The sequence below is a fragment of the Oryzias latipes genome, chromosome 3, assembly GCF_053564925.1.
Source record: "Oryzias latipes strain Hd-rR chromosome 3, Olatipes_Hd-rR_3.1".
Taxonomy (NCBI): domain Eukaryota; kingdom Metazoa; phylum Chordata; class Actinopteri; order Beloniformes; family Adrianichthyidae; genus Oryzias; species Oryzias latipes.
In genome coordinates, this window is record NC_136239.1 from 21794800 (window position 1) to 21814577 (window position 19778).

The following is a 19778-nucleotide window of genomic DNA, read 5'->3' on the forward strand; positions in this document are numbered from 1 at the left end:
TTTTTGATTAAAGACACTTTCATTTATTTGTACAGTTACTTTCCTTTTATGTAAATATTTGCATGTAACATGATATATTAACTAATCACAGTTAATCCTGTTCAATGATCGCATTTAGGCTGTTTTAAATATAAATTTGCAACGTTAACAGACTATGTACACACACACAAAAATGATACACAAAGACGAGAACTTTTGCGTGTTTCACACAGGAGATTAAAATTGTAGAAGGAGGAACACTGCATATATTGAAGGAACACTGTGAAGCCCTCTTCAGAGGTCTTCCTCAGGGGATTCAACCTTCATGTTTTTGGCAGTTCCTTGCTACAAAAAGTTAAAAGCTTGTGTTTTTATCTCGTGGCATCATGTTTACAGGTCGTTGCTGAAAGTCATATCATGAGTTTTTTAAGGAGACTTAACTGTTTAATTTGCACAAATTGTATTTTACCTGAAAAAGATGGGGGGGGGGGGGGGGGGGACGTCTGAAGTTTGTCTTTCTAAAGTCCTCTGAAATGACCATAAAAGGCTGAAATTCTTAAACTTGAACTTGTTTGGTAACATTCTCCTGAACTAACCACTTGTAAATTACAAAAAAAAGTTTCAAAGTGACGGCATGGAGGAAAGATTCTTTGGGAAATGGTGAGAGCTTGGTGGAAGTTTAATGCATCAGTTTCTTTAGGGGACTAGAACCACTGTACTTAAAACTTACTAGATCAGACTGTGCGACTAACTATCTACAGTTACATCAGAAAGGACACCACCTGCTAAATGAATGTTTTTCTCTCCAGATGACTTTTCCCCAGAACTTCATCACTGAACTGATACGTCAGCTTCTTCTTGATCTTTTTCACCTCTCCAGTTTTGCCGTAGTTGCGCAAAGCCCGAGCCATCTTCTGATAGGTCATCTTTTTGCGATTCCCTTTCTGAATTCCCCAGCGGTGTGCGAGGGCCTCTTTGTGTTTGGAAGAAAACTGGAATGTCCCTTTGTCTCTGTCCACCCACCAGATACTGTCCTTCATGTCTCCATTCCTTAAAAGGTCTAGCAGGAACTGGTACAGACGGATCTTCTTCTTATTGCCTTGAGGAACATCAAATTGCAGAATTAGAAATAACTTAATTTAGTGTACGTGTTGTTTGTCAACTTCAGTTTATGAAATCATTTTAAATAAATTAAATATTTTACAAATTGAAATAAAAAAAATCGCTTTTTTAGAAATTGTTCTTAAGCAACAATTGTTAATTGAGTAACTTTTAGCATAAAGGTTGCTCAATTGCAGTCTGACGCGTGTCAGACTACAATAGCCAAACTGCATGACACACTGCATGACAAAAAGTCAAGTAAAAAATAAAAACAAGTCCAATAACAGAAAAACTTAGACAAAACAATATTTTTGGTACAACTTTGTCAAATGTGGAATTCTTAAGGATTACTAAAACTGCAAGGTTGCAGTAAAAATTTTTAAATTATGTTTTTGAAGGAAGAAGAGTGGAAGAGAGCCACATTGTGAACTAGTTCAAGTTTAATTGTTATTTTAACTTTTAAATATATATACATAAAAAAGCCTTTATTTAAGCAGATAAAAGATGTCTTTAGCAAGGAGCTCCTGTCCAAAGGTCGACAGCAAACAGCCTTAAGAATCAACTGCAGGCTAGAAATGCAGGAATAGATGTGTACTAACAAATAAATGGGACTGATGAGAAAAAAAGAGGAATCTTCGACTCAGTTGTCAACAATAAAACAGAAAAAAGATTAATGTGTTCAATCAAAGCAAAATTTAGGGATTTTATAATGCTTAACTTGAGTCTAAGTACAACGTTTCTCCAGATGTCGGTTTTGGCTGCTGGGATTCATCACAATTACATACTTAGAGATGACACAAATGAAAAATGACTAAATGAAACTTCCGGCTTGCATCCTTACCCAGCTCTCCTGGTGAGACATACGGGACTCGATCTCTGGAGTGCTCCTCATCGGACACCTCCAATGGAGGACTTCTTCCACCATGCTCTTCATCGTCAGAGCTGCGCTGGGACACGTGTGGTGGATAGACTGCCCGCGGGAAAAATGTTACCTTAAACAAAAGAATCAAAAATAGCAAAATATAATTACTTCTGCATTGGTGTGATCCAACCTTAAAGTTCAATTTCCACCTGAAACTTCCCCACGTGTGTTAAAATAATGTTTAGAATAATCCTAATACAGCATAACAGCACTTGAGTTTTGTATATTAAGCTTATTTTCACTAAAGTCAGTACTTTGTCCTGCTCTCCAAATCAGATTTTAGCCTTTCAAACATTTGTGGTCCTCTCCTTCTCGTCTAACTTCTTCTTTTTCTTTTTATTGCCGTGTGTAACTCAGGAAACCAAGCTCATCCATCCTGCCACAGCACATGAGCTCAGCACCGGGAGAACGTGACTGCATGTCTTGTTGCTGCCATTAAAACAACTTTTCCAGCATTTTTTTAACCATGCTTTAACTCTTATGAAACAAAATGGTTTGAGTCAATCAAAAGCTGAAGAAATTTCTTCACATTTTCATTGATTTTCTTTTTTCTTTTTGATTTTTACAATAAACACTCTTTCAGGTGTCTTTATTTTCCAGTTTCAGTCATGTCTGAAAGTTTTCTATTTTAACCTTTTCCAGCTCAGAAACACAATTTAGTTTCCATTTCCATGGATCGAGCTTCTACATTATTGCCCAAAGCTTTCCCACAAACACAAAAATTTGTATTATTTCCCCTCACTTGGAGCTGCAGAGCAGATTTTTCTCTGCATGAGCTGTGATGTGTGGATGCTGCTGTAACTGTCAAGCGGCCCAGGCAAAATTATCTATAAATATCCTCCTGCAACGATTAGAGTCAGTTGTGGAAAACTACATGCAAGCTCCTTTTGTGACCAGCGGGTTTCACATGGTATTTTAATATCACATCGAGAGTGACATACTGACACCCTCTCTTGTTTATAGCCCCCAAATGCACCGGCAGCATTCTTCCACTGTAAAAATGGCAGAAGTCGTTTGAGGAGGGAAATTTTCTCTCACAGGGGACGGTGACATAAAAGCACACGTGCTGTGTGGCTTCTTCGTGACACCAAATGTTTTAGGAGAGAAGACAGGAAACATCATATTCTGTAGAATTTTTAAATCTGCCAAATGAATAATATAATCCAGAGTTTCCTTTTTTTCTTAAATGATTTCTCATTCATGCATGAGTTCTACTTGTTTCTCTTTTAGAACAATGCTTAAAAGTGTTGTTGTTTTTGAGCAAATGCAACAGTGAGGCACAGATATGTGCCTGAAAGCAGCCTCTGTTTGTTTGCTGAACAGACGTTTGTAATGCCTCACCAGCACTCAACATGGAAGTGAAGAATGGCTGAACCGGCGGTGAAACTCGCTGCATGGGAGTGTGTGTGTTTTGGTTTACAATTTCAGAGGCTGAAGCATTCAGATGTGACTTTAAGCAACTTTTGCACACTTTCCTGAGTCTGTTCAAAATAAAAATAAAAAACACTAAAATTAAGGCATCTTCTAACTCACTAAGATTCACTTCCTGATTTCTTTTAAAATACCTCCACTGCCTTCAATCTTCATTCCAAATATAAATCTTATTTCACAGCTTTAATTAGATTTGGTGTTTTGGAGGCTCTAGAGGACAAAGTCCAACACAGTTTAGTACAGAAGCTGCAGCTTTCACAAGATTTTAGGTTGAATCAACCTTTTAGGGGTGTGTGATTTTTGGCCTGTAGGTTCTCATTGTATAACATGAAAGCACCAGAAACACCTCTTCGTATGTTGTACCTGAGTTGTAGTGCATCACTTTAACAAATGGCAGACTTATGATCCTTTTAATCGAACTCAAAGTAAATAAAAAAAAGCAAAAGTATTTGCTTAAACTGTTATTTGCGACAGATTTTAAAAATTTTGATTTTAAGATTTTCAAATTGGTGTAGACCACTGTCAAAAAAGCTTGCCTAATAAGTCTAACACTAATCAAAAATGCCTATTTTAAGAGCACTCCACAATGGAGGCGTCCCACTGGTTAAAATGTAAAGGAGATCTGTGGGCTAACAAAACAAGAGGACTTACTGACTGCTGCAACACATGTGGATGAGCAGCCAGATTAGAATCCAGCAGGCTTTCTGCATCGTATCTTATGGCGTCGTGTCGTATGAGGCCAGGCGGGTGAAGTGCCTGCACGCTCTGCAGCTCTGTGAAGTTGGTCTCCTGGAGGTTTTCAAACTCCACAGGGTGCACATGGGGGTGAGGGTGGTAGTCCCAGTGATCTAAAGGGTTTTAGACATAAATTAATGAGACACGACTTCATGAGAAAAACCTTTTGTTGTGTAACTTTGCTGTTTTGGACCTGGCAACAAACATCGTTGACAGACGGCAGATGTAGATCATACTTTTAAATGGCATCCTTAAAATCCATATTGTGATGAGACCACAATTAAAAGCAGCTGAGCAAACATAAAAATCTGCAAACTCGTGTCCTTTGAGATGGCATAAAAAGTGGAATTTATGGCATATTTTTGTGATTTTATTCCCTTTAACAAAGGATTTTAAAATGTGTTTTGTTTTCTCATTTCTACTAACATTTTATTTAAAGATAGGTCAAAACATTGAGTGAGCTTGTATAGATTTACATGCAAAGACCAGAGCTATGAACAAATGTAAAATCTATTGAAAACTGCCAAATATAACACACTAAAAACAGTTGATATCATCTAAAGCAGCATAATCCACTCTCCATCACTTGTAGTTTTGAGTTTCTTCTATTAAGATATGAAATGTGTGAAAAGTCAGTAACAGGTATTTTTATCTGCCCCCCCACCCACACACGACTCCTCTTCAGTTGTTTTGGCGTAACATTAAAAACAGTCGACTACAAGAGAAAGTAAAGCCCCTCTCATGTATTAACAAAAACCCCATGGGGCGAAAGTTGTTCTATGTCTGTAGCAGCCCGAAAGAAAGGCATCTGTTTCCTGTGTTCCACCCGAATGTGGTGCGCTCCAGCTGCACACACGCCGCTCTTTTTATGTACAATAAACCAGAAAAGTCTGCACTGCCACAATTAACTATGGAGATAAAATACAAATATAGCTGCTTAACTAAAATGATACATGTGTATTCGTTTTGCTTCTAATAAAAGGAAAGAATTCACACATTTGGTCATGAAGATCCTTTTGGCACAATCGGCATTTGACATTTAAAAAATGTTTTCTAAGCCACTTGACACATCGCTTGATTATAACAAACGTAAAGGTCAAAATGAGCAGTCAGGTAAAAAAAAAAACTCACCTGGCTGGATATCTGCATCTAACACATATGGATTATAATATTCTGCAATTGGGTGTCTGTAGATGTCAGACTCGTACATTTCGTCTGTGTGCTGCTGAAGAACAAAAACAAAGTAAATAATTTCAAAAAACCACAAACATACATGTAAAACTTCTTTGCTAGAAAGCAAACATGGTGCGGGTGCCACACTTTTAATTTTCGATCCACTAAATGTTTTAAATTGGATAAAATATGACTCACCTTCTGCATTTCACATAAACTGAACATTTCTGGTAAACATTTTTATTTTTCTACCTATTAGCCCAACCTGTGCGTTGCAATAATGCCAGTTTAATTTCTTTTTCAATTTTCTTTACACTTCTGAAACTCTGAAGAACTTTTGAGTTTCATTTTCGTGTTGCCCGTAGTATAAAAAGCCTCTTACAGTTCGAATCCTGCATTCAAATCGATATGGAGACCACATTTAGTCACCTTTTCCTCAAAAAAAATAAAATTACATGTGTAATCTATGTAAGTTGTGACAATTTTCATTTTAAAATTACGTCAGAATCAAACGCTTCAGGTATCTTTGATTTTAAGGTTCAAATGCAGAAAAGTCTCAAGAAGATGTAAAATAAAAATGAATCCTACTTACAGGAGGGATGAGGTAGCTCTCCATTCTGTATGGATGCAACATGGAGACCTTTTGTCCAATGGACCAACTTTCAGACGCTTTGCTGGTAAAACCCTCTTACAACCTTTCAAAACGTTTGTGGCACCATTGCACAACGTTTCAAAATTTCCTCTCACTCAACGAAGACTGAAGAAAAAAAAAATGTCTCCCTCACTCTTGTTGTATCGCATCTGCTCGTGGCCTTAGCTATACTCTCAGAGGCCTTTATTTCAGCCACACAAAATGGTATAAAAGGAGGCCTACTGTTTGACAGTAAAATGAAAAAAGGAACTTTTAACTTCTGTAAAATTCGTGTGGGTGGGAGCAGTAGAGTGTGTCTGCTAAAGGTTCCTGGTCATTGATTTGTCAGGGGACACCATGAAGCACCACATTTATCAGGGTCTATATAATGTTCCCTGTTTCAGCAGCCAATCATCATTGAGGGCTTCCCTCAGTGAAATCTTCTCCTTTTAAGAAAAGAATGACAGTTTTTTTTTTTAAAGCGAGCTTCTTCTAATGCAGTTTAATTGAAAATGTCATTAAAACATTTAATTGAATTACTTTTTCTGCTTCAGGCTTGCCAGATTCAACACTAAAATTGTCACAAAGTTGAAAAAAACTTTGAGGATATCGGACCCTGAAAGCTAAACTTTAACCCTAAAATGTCATTTTAATATCAAGGTTTGGCAGCCGTTCCCTTACAAACCTATCACACCCCTTTTGAAAGCTCTGTATCTACACACAAAGGCCCCCACAGCTGGAAGATAAGATGAAGGTACAGTGTTGCTGTAACCACACTGAGATAAACAAAGAATATGATTGTCCAACCGAGAAGATGCTGTTCAGGAGAGGAACTGGGTGCCTCTGGTTTTAGACTGAATGTCAAATTGACAAACTTACACAAAGGCAGTGTGTTTTCAATCTGAAGCGTACTGCTATTTAAAATACTGTACTTAAATAAGTTGGACATTCAACATTGGCTCTCTGTTACAGTTATAGACTTGTGTGGCCAGCCTCTGAGCACACCATGACTACTGCAACAACTAAAAATACACAGATGTATCTGCAATGCTGACATTTTTTGATTACACACTAGCTGTCTAACACAAACCTGCATATATTATTAGCATTGTCTGTTTAAGAGGAAGAATGCTGGGCTCTGATAAGGTTGTGCACTGTAAATATTACTTGCTATAGATTGAAAATACAAAGGTTTTCTTGATCTACTAGCAGAGATCAGTGCAGGTGCAAAGTTGTGACGCCTCATCTTTGTACACAAAATCCAGCAGATAGCTGAAATCATGGAAAAGGTCACAATAATTCACAGCTACAAGCAGTGCAATATTTCTTATCCCTGACCACTGAATCTCTGTTTGGGGGGCTGTGTAAACCACACACACCCAAGCATCTCATGTCAGAATCACAGATGTCTGAGTACAACTGATGTCAAACGCTTAAACATTTTACAAAAAAGAATAAAAAAACACTGCAACAAATCTAGCCCTATTTCTATTGCAACTCTTTTCAATTTTATTTTTAAAAAACTTTTTGTTTAATTTTTTCTTAAATAATACCAAAATTTATCTCAAAGAGCCTCTAAAATCATTTTTTATTGTGAAATAATAATTAAAAATTTGGCATTTCACAGTCTGATTATTTTATAATCAACAGGTGACAACACTCTGCAAAGACTAAAATCTGGTTGTCAAAAGAACTATCAATAAAATATAGCACAACAATTTACAGTAAACTCCTTCGCCAACATGTTTTTTAGATTAAACTATTTGATATGAATTAAATGAATGTGGATAAAATGAAGCATATTGCAAAATGTTACCCTTTAGAATGAGTATCTTGGTGTCATGAAATAGTTTAAATGCATTTTATGTCATGTAGCTTCTAACAACAGCACACTCTGCGTTTTGCCTGCCATTCTGTGAACATGACGCCCTGTAAGGTGCTTTTAACCCTTGTGCTATCTTAGATGACCCCACCCTTACATTGACGTGTTCTCCCTACCATGACAAAGGTGGATAAAGGTGGAAAGATTTCTTGTCATCCATGGACACCAGTGAATATCACAAATCATTGAAGAAAAAAGGTTCAGAGCACTGTCTAGTGGGTCTAGATGACCCAACTCCCAATGTTAAAGTGCCTAGGATAGCACAAGGGTTAAATGGTAAGTGGTGTATACTTGTAGTTGTTAGTCATGAAAAAAAGCAGATGAAAGACTAAAACAGGTTTAAAATATAAAGAAAATATGTCAGAAATAATGGAACTCTGCGTTAAATATAAAGTTTACAAAAAACGTAAGCAAGGCTACGAAAAAAAAGCTTGTTGTTTTACAGAAAATGATGCTACACCACCTCATTAGCATTTCTTTATTGCTTTTGGTGACATTTTTATAATTTAAAAAAATTAAAATGACACAAATGGAAATTTTGCTTTTTTTTAGTTTTCAATCTGACTTGATAATAAGATGAGAGATTTACTGGATACGTAACTACCACTCTGTATTTTTATGACATTTTTAAAGATTTTTATTGAAAAACAAAATGTTTATTTGAAAACATCTGTTGAGTAAAAAAGTTTGTTTGCACCTTAATGTAATAACATAAAATATATGAGAAATTTCAACAAAAGTCTTTGTAGTCTGTGAAACACACAGGATGCTTTGAGAACTGCGTGAAATGTAAAACTAAATGAATCTGATGTAAATTTCTCCTTGCTTTAGGGCCCGTTTTAGGCCTAAAATTGTTTTCAATGAGGTTGTAACAGGAGCAGAGTGTCGTTTATATAGTTTTGCTGTAGCATGCGGGGCCATCTCAAACAAAGATGCTGCAAAGAATGTGGTGCCATAAACCTTTTTATTATGCTTTATCTAGCGTAGAAATGTTTGGATAAAACTGAACTTGTTGATCATTTAAAAGATTTTTGATTTTACTGAGTGAAAAGGAATTTCACTCAGTAAAGTTTTACTTTACAATGAAATTGTGCTGTTGAAAACAAGCAGCTACCCTTTGATAAGTGTCAAAATCCTAAACCCTAATATTTAAACACTCAGTTGCTTAAAATACAAAAAAATGTTTTGCAAAACAGTGTGGTTCATAGTTCTGTCAGTTTTGTGTTTTTGTGGCCTCAGAGATGACACGCAGTGCACTTTACATGCTCAACAAGAGAAACATGCGATCAAATGAGGAACTGTGAACTGTGTCTTTCAGATTCGGTTCCTTGATGGTCTCCTTCAAGTGAATCCATTTAGGCGTTCTGTGCTGAGGGTGATTCAGGCTCTTGCCATAAGAACCAGTTACAACTTTTGGGGTATTTTTGTTTGTCATTAGGTTGCAGTGAAGGCCCAATCCACTGCCATTCAACTGGCCTTCATTTATCAAACAATGCCAATAATAAGAGATTGGATTTTTCTGCGCTTTTCCTGTCTATCCATTATTCCTTCACATTTGGTGATGGTAAGCTACTGATGTAGCCACAGCTGCCCTGGGCAGACTGACATTCATACCCATTCACACACCAGTGGAGCCACACTGGAGGCTGGGAGGTCGAAGTATCTCGCCCAAGGACAGCACAACAGTTGGTTGGGGAGAGCGGGGATCGGACCACTGACCATGATCAACCACCTGAGCCACTGCCACCATTGTTGAAGATGTGTTCTTTCAATTCATTTTACAGAAATGTTGAAATGTTGCTTTGAGAAACTTTGAGCTGGATCTTTAAAGACACAACTAAAACTTGTGAAAACCTTAGTGTGCAAACCTATTATGTGTGAAAACATTGTGAAAGACAAAAAATTGCAGATAGCAGATGGTGCCAGATAATGCTACAGCTTTATTACACCAAAGTTATTTCCACATACTACAGTACTGTGATGAAGCCAAGGAGAAGGTTGGAAATTCTTTTTTCATATACTGCAGAAGCAATTAAACATGTTGTTTATTCAGTTTTTATACTGCAAACAGTTGACACATCATGCAGACACCAAAGCTATCTTTCAGGTCACATGCTGCTGTTTTTGAAAGCTTTCCACAGGGCATGAGTGTATGATATGGAAGTAACCATGACTAACCTTCTTAATACAAGTATAATCAGATGATGCTCAGCTCACCGGAAACTAAATGGAATCTCAAAAATTATCCTTTTTTCTCAGTAAAGTTTGCAGATGCACCCTCAACTTTACATGTTGAAAAACAGACAAACTTTTTTGTTTCCCCTCCCGATGGTACAGTCAAGTGACAAGCAAGCATCAGGCATATTAGCAAAAGCTGAGTCAGAGTTGATGCTTTGGTCTTTAGTAATCCTAAAAAAAATTGTCTCTGCAGCAAGAAATGAAAAGGAAGAGATTGGATTTTTGCTTTGCTTTTTGATATCGAGCACACATGAATCAGTGGAAGAGGACATTCTTTATTGTTTCTGTGGGCTCACTAAGATGTGATCTTTATGCTGCAGGCTGCAGGAACCATCGGTTGCAAGAGCGCGGTAAGTGGGAGGGGTCGGAGAACTTGCTGTTGGGTTCACCACTTTGTAGGCGAGTGTCAAGACTGAATCTGATGGGGAATGTCAGATGAAGGCAGCAAAGAGATCCGAAGTGACAGGAAGTGTCCTTATGTGTGGATTAAAAGCTCAAATTTTGGATTCAGCTGGCTTGTATCCCTGTTGGAAAAACATCAAAATATATCATCCAAAAACATGAATTATCATCAGGCATGAGTGGATTTTCCAAACAATTCATCAAAATTACTGCCAGAGTGAATTAAAAACAAAAAAAGTTTGTGTTAAAGTGAAATGCTGCTTTTAATTTTATTTATTTATTTATTTTTAAAGCCCAGCTTCTTGTCTTAACAACAAGGCTTCAGCCTCGACTGCATTCATTCTGTTTGGAGTTGTGTTTCCCAACCCTGGTTCAAAAGTGTCCCTCTTCTGCATGTTTCATGTTTTTCTGATTCAAATATCTGTGACTCATTGTCAGGCCTCTGCTGAAATCACATTGTGAATTAGGTGTCTGACAGGGGGAAAAACAAAACAATGGCATAGGCTTGGAAATGTTTGGAGGACTGGAACAAAATGACCAAAAAAAGGTTATTACCTAAGAACCTTTGGATGGATTCCTACAAACATTGAAGCAATTCCACTCAATACAATAAAGTTCATATTTTCCTAAATGTAATAAAAATCACAATATTGCCTGTTATTGAATTTTATTTCCAGATTTATTTTAAGATTTTCCAAGAATAATGTAACTGTAATGTAAAGGAGCTGTATGTTCTTCTAAGTTTATATGTTATCTTTATGATTATAATTGCTCAAGCCAACCATGTTATGACACTATAGTTAACATATGGTAAACTAGTAAAAACGTCTTTAAAACCAGCTTAATTCCATGATTATTCACCTATGATTGTGCACAAAAAGCAGCACAATTATGCAGCTGAAAGCATTGGAGGAACACAGGACTGTAGATAGTTTGGAGATAATTATGCCGTCAATGTAATCAGTCTGCATTTATGTCTGTATTTGTCTGAAAATCAATGTGTGAAATGAGGGTAACACTAAAGAATACTAAAGCTTGAAACCTTGCAGAGTTATCATTAATTTATAACTTACAGTCCCTGATTAATACTTGGAAACATTTACCTCCATCCGCACATCTCCAACATTGTTAACTCTAAAACCCAACATTGTTTATTGTTGCTCAAAGTGATGACGCAAATGACTGCCACATCCGAGGCTCTATACATCACAGCATGACAAAAAATATAACAATCTGCTTTTAAACTAGACAAATAAAGAACACACATCTCGGTTTGATAGTTTTTATGTGTCTAATAAAATTAAGTTTTGTGTGAAAAATAACGTTCATCATGAATCACAAACCAAAAGTTTTTAAATCCAACAATAAGAATTTTAACCAAATGTTTTCTGGATAAAATCTATATTACACTGGTTTCTGGGAATTCTGCGGAAGAGTTTTTGTTTGTCAAGGTCTGAAGGCAATAGTTTGTCCCCCTTATGAAAGTCTACATTCTGTTGAATCCAAGTCTGATGTTTTTAAGTCATTTTAAGGGGAATTTGCCAAAGAAAAAATATGCTGTTGACTGAGAAACTGTTTTTGGTTATTTTGGCACTTCAGATGAACTTCAGCTTTGATCATGAAGCTTCTAAATATGCCAAAAGTAGACACAATTGTTATATTATTAACCATTATATGAACAAAATGTTGTTATTGGCCTGTATTTCTTTTACTGCTTTTATTGAAATTTTTCCTTTTGCTTTTTTGTAAGATTTAATACCAATTTAGAATGATGACAGTATAGTCAAGCAGCCTAAGGAAATATGGATGCAAAATTTGCTCTATGGAGTACTAATTTAAATGTCATGAAAAATTAGATCAAAGCGTACAATGAATAAACTGGAGTGCTTAGAAACATAACACACTCAACTCCTCACTAGTTAAAGGTTCCCACACATGTATTAGGATTTGTTTTGCGCAGACCAAAGCAGAATAATAAAACTTGCAATGAATCATAAGAAAGTAAAAATGCTTTGTGTCAAGTAATCTTATTTTCTGTTCTGCGAGAAAAATAATCTTAACCACAAAGTTGTTCAACAACAAAATAATCGTAGTTTGAGAAAATATGTCTTTGTGACTAGAATTTTTCTCTCAAAATAAGAATTCTTGGCAAGACCATTTCTACCCCATTGGCGTATTTTTTGCTTATTTAAAAATGATTTAAATGATTTAAAGTATTTTTGGAGCGACGATTTTTGCAGTGTGTGAATAATTTTTAAGCAAAGCCTGAAGCATCCATTCGCATGTATCATACCCTCTACTGTCAAACCATCACAATGTGGCATTTTTGTTCTTCTCTGCGTTGTTCTTCTCACAATAGGATCACTGGCAAAAACAACAAAATCTGCAAGTAGTCACAAAAATGTTCTCATTTCTGATGGACTTATCAGTTTTAACAAAAACTGTTTACAGCTGTGGTTTGGGTAAAGAAAAGATACAGCTAAAGCTCCTGTGAATTGCTGTGTCAGGCCTTTTTTGAGTGCTTGCTGGGAAATGAGTTCTGCCTCGTCTGCAAGATAAATAAAACTGGGCTGAAGATCCAAAAACAAAACGGCAAATAGAAATGAAGGTTTTGACAAACATCAGCACAAATGTATTAATTTTAGCTTTGTGTAGGCGACGTGGAGGCCATGAGACTGGTTTTCAGTAAGGTCCTAATAATACTAAGTTGAGTAATTTGGGAAAAATAGACTTTTATGCTGTCTTCAGGACAACTTAGAAGAAAGGCTGCTAGTTTCAGTAAATTTCAGTTTGCTGTTGCTCAACAGATGAAGGTAAAAAAGAAAGAACCAACCGTGGTTGAGAGTTATGTGATTTAAAAACATTATTAAAACGTTCTTTTAAACATTTTCAAATATGTGTTAGCAATCTTAAATGGTTCATGTTAGCAAAATTTATTTTAAAACAAAGCCCTTCTTCTTTCTTTGCTTTCTTATGTTTCTGTCTTTATGATAAGAACACTAGTTTGAAACCTAGCTGGACAATTAGCATAAAAGTGAGGAAATCTGCAAGTTTACCAAGCTAAACAATGTTTTTAAAGAGCCTATATCATGCAAAGTTACCATTTTGAGCTTTTAAGTGTATTATAATGTTCATTTCTCATGAATGACACAAAAACAAAGCTCTTTCATGCTACTTATTTACCATAAAGTGGTAACAAATTCCCTCATTGTTTGACTAGTGTTTAAGTGAGTCTTAATAAAAATGTAGTCTATTTAAGTGTTCCTACAAGTATTCTCAGGCTACGTCTAAATTTCCTCCCTACTCACTAGAAAGCTAAATATTGGATTTAATGTATTGATTAAATTCATTGATGTCTATATTTGCCAATCTAGTAAGCATCGATGCACACTGGTTTTTCTCAGGAACTTCTTGGACGTTTCTAAGGGACTAGATTTTGAAATTGTAGATTTGAACACCTCAAAAAACGACAAACACACTGAAGGTATTGCACTGTACTGTGTAGTGAACGAATTCGGACACAACCTTAGTCTATACTAAAAGTTAAGCAGTATACTTGAAGTTTAGTTTTTATATACTTTCTATTGTAAACGTAAGATATTTCACTTTAGTCTGAAGAAGGTATTGAGTTAGTATACTTTACACTACACTTACATGGTCTACAGTTTAACTGCTATACTTATACTCAAGTAATCAAATAAACTTCAAGTGCACTACGTTTGGCATTGAAGAGACTTTAGCAGAAAACTGCTTGTCATCCACTGGGCCCTCCTTAAAAAATAATTAACACGTCAATGAACATCTTTTCTTAAGTAAAACTTCTAGTGTTCACTAATTACTTAAATCTTTATTGACACAGTGAAACTGCAAAACCTGCCTGTGACCTGCAGCATCTCTAACTGAGAGAGGCATTCTGTTTTGGTACAAGGTGAAACTTAGCACTTCATAGTTTCAGTCCTGTGATACTTATCTTCTACAGATGAAAACCCGTGCAACTATACAAACTGTTATATTGACACCTCTTAATCTTGTCACACGACTTGGGTTGTCACGTTCTGGACATGTTGTGTGCAAGACTCACTGTTTCTTTGCATTTAATTTAAGAAATTACTCATACCGTGCGGAAAATGCACTTATCAAACTCTGTGGTGCCTCACTTAATGCTACAAAAACCTTGTTGTTAAGCAACAGTGAAGTGCTCACCTGCTCACATTTTTAACTAAACTATATTAAACTAAATGTTTTTTTACTTTGTGTTTTTTTTTTTAGCAAACATTTCATGTTTCCCTTCAGTTTATGCTCACAGCACAAGATCACAAGATTGCGCCTTGCACTGCTCTGCAGAGGGGAATGACACGCATGACCACTGACTGTGGAAAACAGGATACAGGGTACGTCGCAACAGGAAGTGTTGCACTCCTCTGCTGAACATCAGTTTGGTCAAAATGATTGGAGGTTGATGTCCACACTCTGTAACTCCTGTGGTAGTATCCAAGTTTCGTAATCCTTTTAGCTCAGCTCACCATTTCTTTTGAGTCAGTTGGGGGAAAAAAAGAAAAAAGGTTAAGCAAAAGAAAAGACCAATGTGTACTCTTGGATAAACAAGCAATTTTAATTTCATTTGGCTACTTTTGAACAGAAGAGATTTTTTTTTTAAATTTATTATTTCTACAAGGATAAAAAATATACTTTTTTTAGTAGATTTGAAGAGTTCTGTTAAAACTAAAACAATAGAGATGCCAGGTTTTGCTTCAAATACTTCTAATTTATTTAAGGTCACACTATCATCCCAAACCAAAATAACAGAAATTTGAAAAAATATAAACAAAAACAAAACATGTTGGAGCTAACAAACATAGATGACAAAGTAAAAAATTAGGTGAATCCATATGTAAATATAATAGCAATTAAACAAAAATCTTGTTTAAAATTAACAAATTAGCTTTAAACTTTATCTAGATTTGCTGCATTTGTTTCAGTATAGAGTTAAGTAACGCCCACACTAAGAACAGATTGTGCTCGGCTCTTACCGTCACCCTACATATCCATTGGGTAGCTGTAAAGGTGTCTACAAGGGAGATGTTGAACTGCTGGAAGTAAATTGCCAAAGGTTGTTGAAAAATGCAGGCTTTCTATATATCTCAGTATTAGCAGGGGAACTAAAAACTTCCTTAATTCTACCAATTTAGGTTGGTACCAAAAGGCTTCTCCTTCTTCTTCTTCTTCCTTATTAAAACAAGAAGGTGACAAACTCTTCCTCTGAAAAACGCTGTCAAGGCTGACATACCTTGTTTCATTTTATCTGAAACAGATGGAATCCAACTTCAATAGTTAAAATGTTAAGAAAAAGGGAACTTATTTGTGTACATTCTGTTTTTGTTTATTCTGTCTTATAAAGGCAAAAGGGGGGGTTGATGCAAATGTATTCAAAAGATCATATTTGTTGGTCACACAGTCAGATTTTTGGGAAGGAAATAGCTTTTTTTAAAGAATGTGAGGGGACCTTTAAAAGTGAAACCGTTCCCAGCATTTGATGAGGAATTTCTCATGAAAAAGACCCATAAGATGGGTTAAATTTGTTGACTAACAAGACTTTTTGAGCACATAGATATATGGAAATTTAGCACATTTTGAAGAAAAAGGTTAAATATTCTCAAAATAATTTTATTTTATGGGTGGTTTGTTCAAATTTAGGGCCAAGGTTTCCTGCACTATGGTTCCCAGAGGTTTCAGTGGTCATCATGTGTTTCACAATGACAGAACAGTCGCTTGACATCCGAGTTAAGGGACATCCAGCCCTCTCACTTCTTATTCCCGATTCCTCATTTAACTGTGGAGTACACGAGGTTCAGCTACCAGACTGAGTATTCTTAACTGAGGATGAATCACAAGGCACATGGAGATAAAATACACGCAAGCACCAACACAAACAACTTAGTCACGGCGGAAAAGCACAGCATCTGTATTTTTAAACGACACATGTACAATTCCACAGTTCTGTTGTCCATGTCTAATGGACGAAACTCGACTTTTAACTTTTTGAAAGGCTTTTTTCCCAAACAAAAAAGCGCATGAGTTTGCCCATATTTAGCCATTTAAGGTTTTGGGCCACAATCCCACCAAACAACATAGTTCCTCTTTCTTTCTGCATGTATTGCTCAAGTCAGACAAAGATGACTAAGTGCGGATATTAATCGTGTATTTTTTTTTTTTTTTGTTATCTTCACATCACATTCTGCTAAGACCAATTGTCCGTTGGTCTATTTTTAAAAAAGCAGAAAACTTAAACTTTTTTCTGCACCTAAAATGTGTAAAACAGTGGTAGCAAAAGATGAGGCACATCAAGACACCTTCATCGTACTTCTTCAGTTTCTTAATACTGTTGTGGGGGGAGCAAGTGTGCTAAACATTTTTAGCCTTCAAATTACATAATTTTGATCCAAAATTTAAACTAAATTATGTTTTTTAAAGGGTATAATAATTACATTAGTTTGGGAGGGTTTATTTTTAGGGCCAAGGTCAAATGTCAGACTACAACCAACATGTTAAATCCCCATCACATGCACCACCTGGTGGTCAGGAAGCCTATTAAAAGAAGACTTTGAAAAGAACTTCTTTGATAATGGACCATGGACCCTTTACGGCAAACAGGAGGGAGCTGGCCAGAAGGTCATCTAAATAAAGACAATTGTTTTTGGATGAACTTCTATACAGCCTGAAAATCTGGTACATGAACAACAACACACTGCTGCTTGGAATAAAATAAATAAATAAAACAGTCAAATGTTTTATTTAATATTCATAGTCTCTATAATGGAGACTATAGTCAATATTTCTAAAATGGCGTGTTATTATATATTGCGTTCACACTAAGGTTAAAACACTGCTGAAATCACACTCCCTTTGTCCATTCACACATTAAAACACCTATGGCAGCAGAATTGCCACATACAAGATGGAAACCAGGGGCCTCATTTATAAACGTTGCGTACGCACAAAAGAAGGCGTACGCCACTCTCTACGCAATAGTTGAGATTTATAAAAAGCAAACTTGACGGGAAAATGTGCGGTCCTTCACGCAAGCTCTGACCCAGGCGTACGCACAAAAACGGGTGAAATGAGAAACGGCGGCAGATGGAAGAAACACGTGAAAGTGAAAATGACAATACTGCCTCTCAGAAATAACATGAAAACTTCACAAAGCAAGTCTCAAAATTGACAGCCTACACGAACACCCATTTGATCGATCAGCAGTGAAACAAACAAAAAAGATCAAACGAAAATTACAACAGAAATTCAAATGAACACATATTTGCAGAAAGAAAAGTGAAATATGTTCTGCAATATTGGCATGTTGTGCAATTCATCCTCATAAATAATATAGTTAACAGAACGAAATAATGTACAAAACTGATATTCTCGTCAGTGTGTCCGTCTGGCGGAGCAGATAGGTGCGGGCGTGCGGACGGACGGACAGATGTATTAATTGTCCACTGGGGAAAGTTTTTTTCATATTAAAACATTTCTTCATAAGCTATGGAATTATGGTATTCATGCATATGCCTTTAGTTAGTTTTATTTTTGAAAAAAACAGTGTATGACGTATGTCTCAACCATTCAAAAAGCAACAAGAAATTACATTTGCGCTGAACAATTTCCCATTTCCACATGGATTATTACCGACATCTGTAGCTTGTCAGATGTAATTAAATGGATGGAAATAGAATGCCCCATCACAATGCGTAATGACGCACAATGGCTGATCTTGCGCTCTTAATAGAAGATGTGGCAAATGGAAGAATTCGGAGTGAACGCATCTTTAGACAGCAACAAGACTTGCTGGCAAACGAGGACGAGTGGCTTATGAGCCGGTTCTGACTTCCTCCAGCCGTCCTGTTGGACCTCTGCGGGCTTTTGGGCCCGGCGTTACAGAGGAGCACTCGGAGGAACCACGCGTGTCACCCGGTGCATCTAGCGCTCCGGTCCCCCCCCCCCCCTCGGATGGTTGTGAGGCTACAGCATTTATGGCGTCTGCCACCGTTTGCCGCTCACGTGCCTTTTTGGCATTAGTAATGCCCACACTGTGCCCTCCAAACAACGTTTTCTCCTCTTTTCCACCTCGCCAACGATAACTTCTACTTCACATTGAGTGAAGTTACGTTTTTTTGATTTCCTCTCTGTGTTTGCCATGATTTAGCAAGCCATGAATATTCATTTGTGGGCGTTTCACGGACTATTTATGGGCAACTATGGGCGTGTCATGTAGCCGCAAAAGGCTGCGCTGCATTTAGAATCGGTTGTGATTTATAAAGGGAAAGATGCGTAGGATGTGCGTGCGCACGGTTTAATAAATCCGAATATTTCTGTGCGTACGCACGTCCTATGTTTCATCCGTACGCCACTTCTGACGCAAATCCTACGCAAAGTTTTATAAATGAGGCCCCAGGTCACTGGGAGCAAAGAGGTTCTGCGTCCTTTCTTTTTTGGTTTAACAGAGAATATTGCCCTAACATCACAAAAGGTATTTTTGTAAAATGTAGTTGTTTTCAACACACAGAACTACCTACCATTATGATAAACAGCTGTATTGATGTAGAAGGGTTTTATTTTTCAGAATGTTCCAAGGGCTAACACCTAGAACTGTATCATAACCAGAGATTCTGCACAGAAGTAAACAGCTCTGCACCACAACTGTCCATCCTAAAGGCTAGAAGTAGTAATGTAAGAAAGTCTGTTACATTCCAGAGTCATTTCTGCTTGGGTAAATCTTAGGCATTTAGGTAAATCATACAACTGAGTTGTTAATGCACAAGAGAGCTAAAAAAGCACTGTTCTTTTCCTTTTTTATGCATGCTTAGACACAGAATTAATACATTTCTTGGAGCCTCTACTTTAGAGTTAGAATGGTATATACAGTACGTAGGTGTTATGCAAAACAGCAAAGATTAAATGCTAATGTTCTGCAATGTTTAATCATTGTCATTAGGGTACATTTTCTGCAGTGAGGTGATCCTATGTGGCACAGGGTGTGATAACTTAAAAGGAAGTCAATTGTGCATATTTGTGAAAAGTAAAAACCCATTGAAAAAAGTAAATGCAATGTTCTCTTTATATATCTGTTTTTAATCATGCCCAAAAAAGCAACAGTTCAGTTATATTTGTAATCAAAGTCCGTCCGTCCGTCCGTCCGTCCGTCCATCCATCCATCCATCTTCTTACACTTATCCGGGACCGAGTCGTTGGGGCAGCAGTCTAAACAAAGATGCCCAGCCTTCTTTTTCCCC

At 36.7% G+C, this 19778-nt stretch overlaps 1 protein-coding gene across 2 annotated transcripts; it reads right to left on the reverse strand.

Moving 5' to 3' along the window:
- On the reverse strand, positions 1–6319 carry spi1b (Spi-1 proto-oncogene b). Of its 2 annotated transcripts, none has more exons than XM_004067036.5 (5): positions 5934–6319; positions 5300–5393; positions 4085–4281; positions 1922–2072; positions 1–1078 (listed from the first exon to the last, which is right to left on the reverse strand). In XM_004067036.5, exons 1-5 carry the CDS (start codon positions 5973–5975, stop codon positions 765–767), a joined length of 798 nt encoding a protein of 265 aa, XP_004067084.1. In that variant the 5' UTR covers positions 5976–6319; the 3' UTR covers positions 1–764. The 2 variants fall into 2 exon arrangements, with proteins under 2 accessions (XP_004067084.1, XP_011488089.1); XM_011489787.4 differs by having other exon boundaries at positions 5300–5390; positions 5934–6316.
- Between the last annotated feature and the right edge of the window lie 13459 nt (positions 6320–19778).

What these genes read in the sequence shown, in the direction of transcription:
- spi1b (XM_004067036.5), bottom strand. Translation starts at nt 5,975, where the DNA reads ATGTTGCATCCATACAGAATGGAGAGCTACCTCATCCCTCCT. An exon ending in AGATGCAGATATCCAGCCAG is followed by an intron (nt 4,282 to 5,299) that starts GTGAGTTTTTTT and finishes AAAACCCTTTAG; the next exon opens with ATCACTGGGACTACCACCCT. An exon ending in TGTCTCACCAGGAGAGCTGG is followed by an intron (nt 1,079 to 1,921) that starts GTAAGGATGCAA and finishes ATGTTCCTCAAG; the next exon opens with GCAATAAGAAGAAGATCCGT.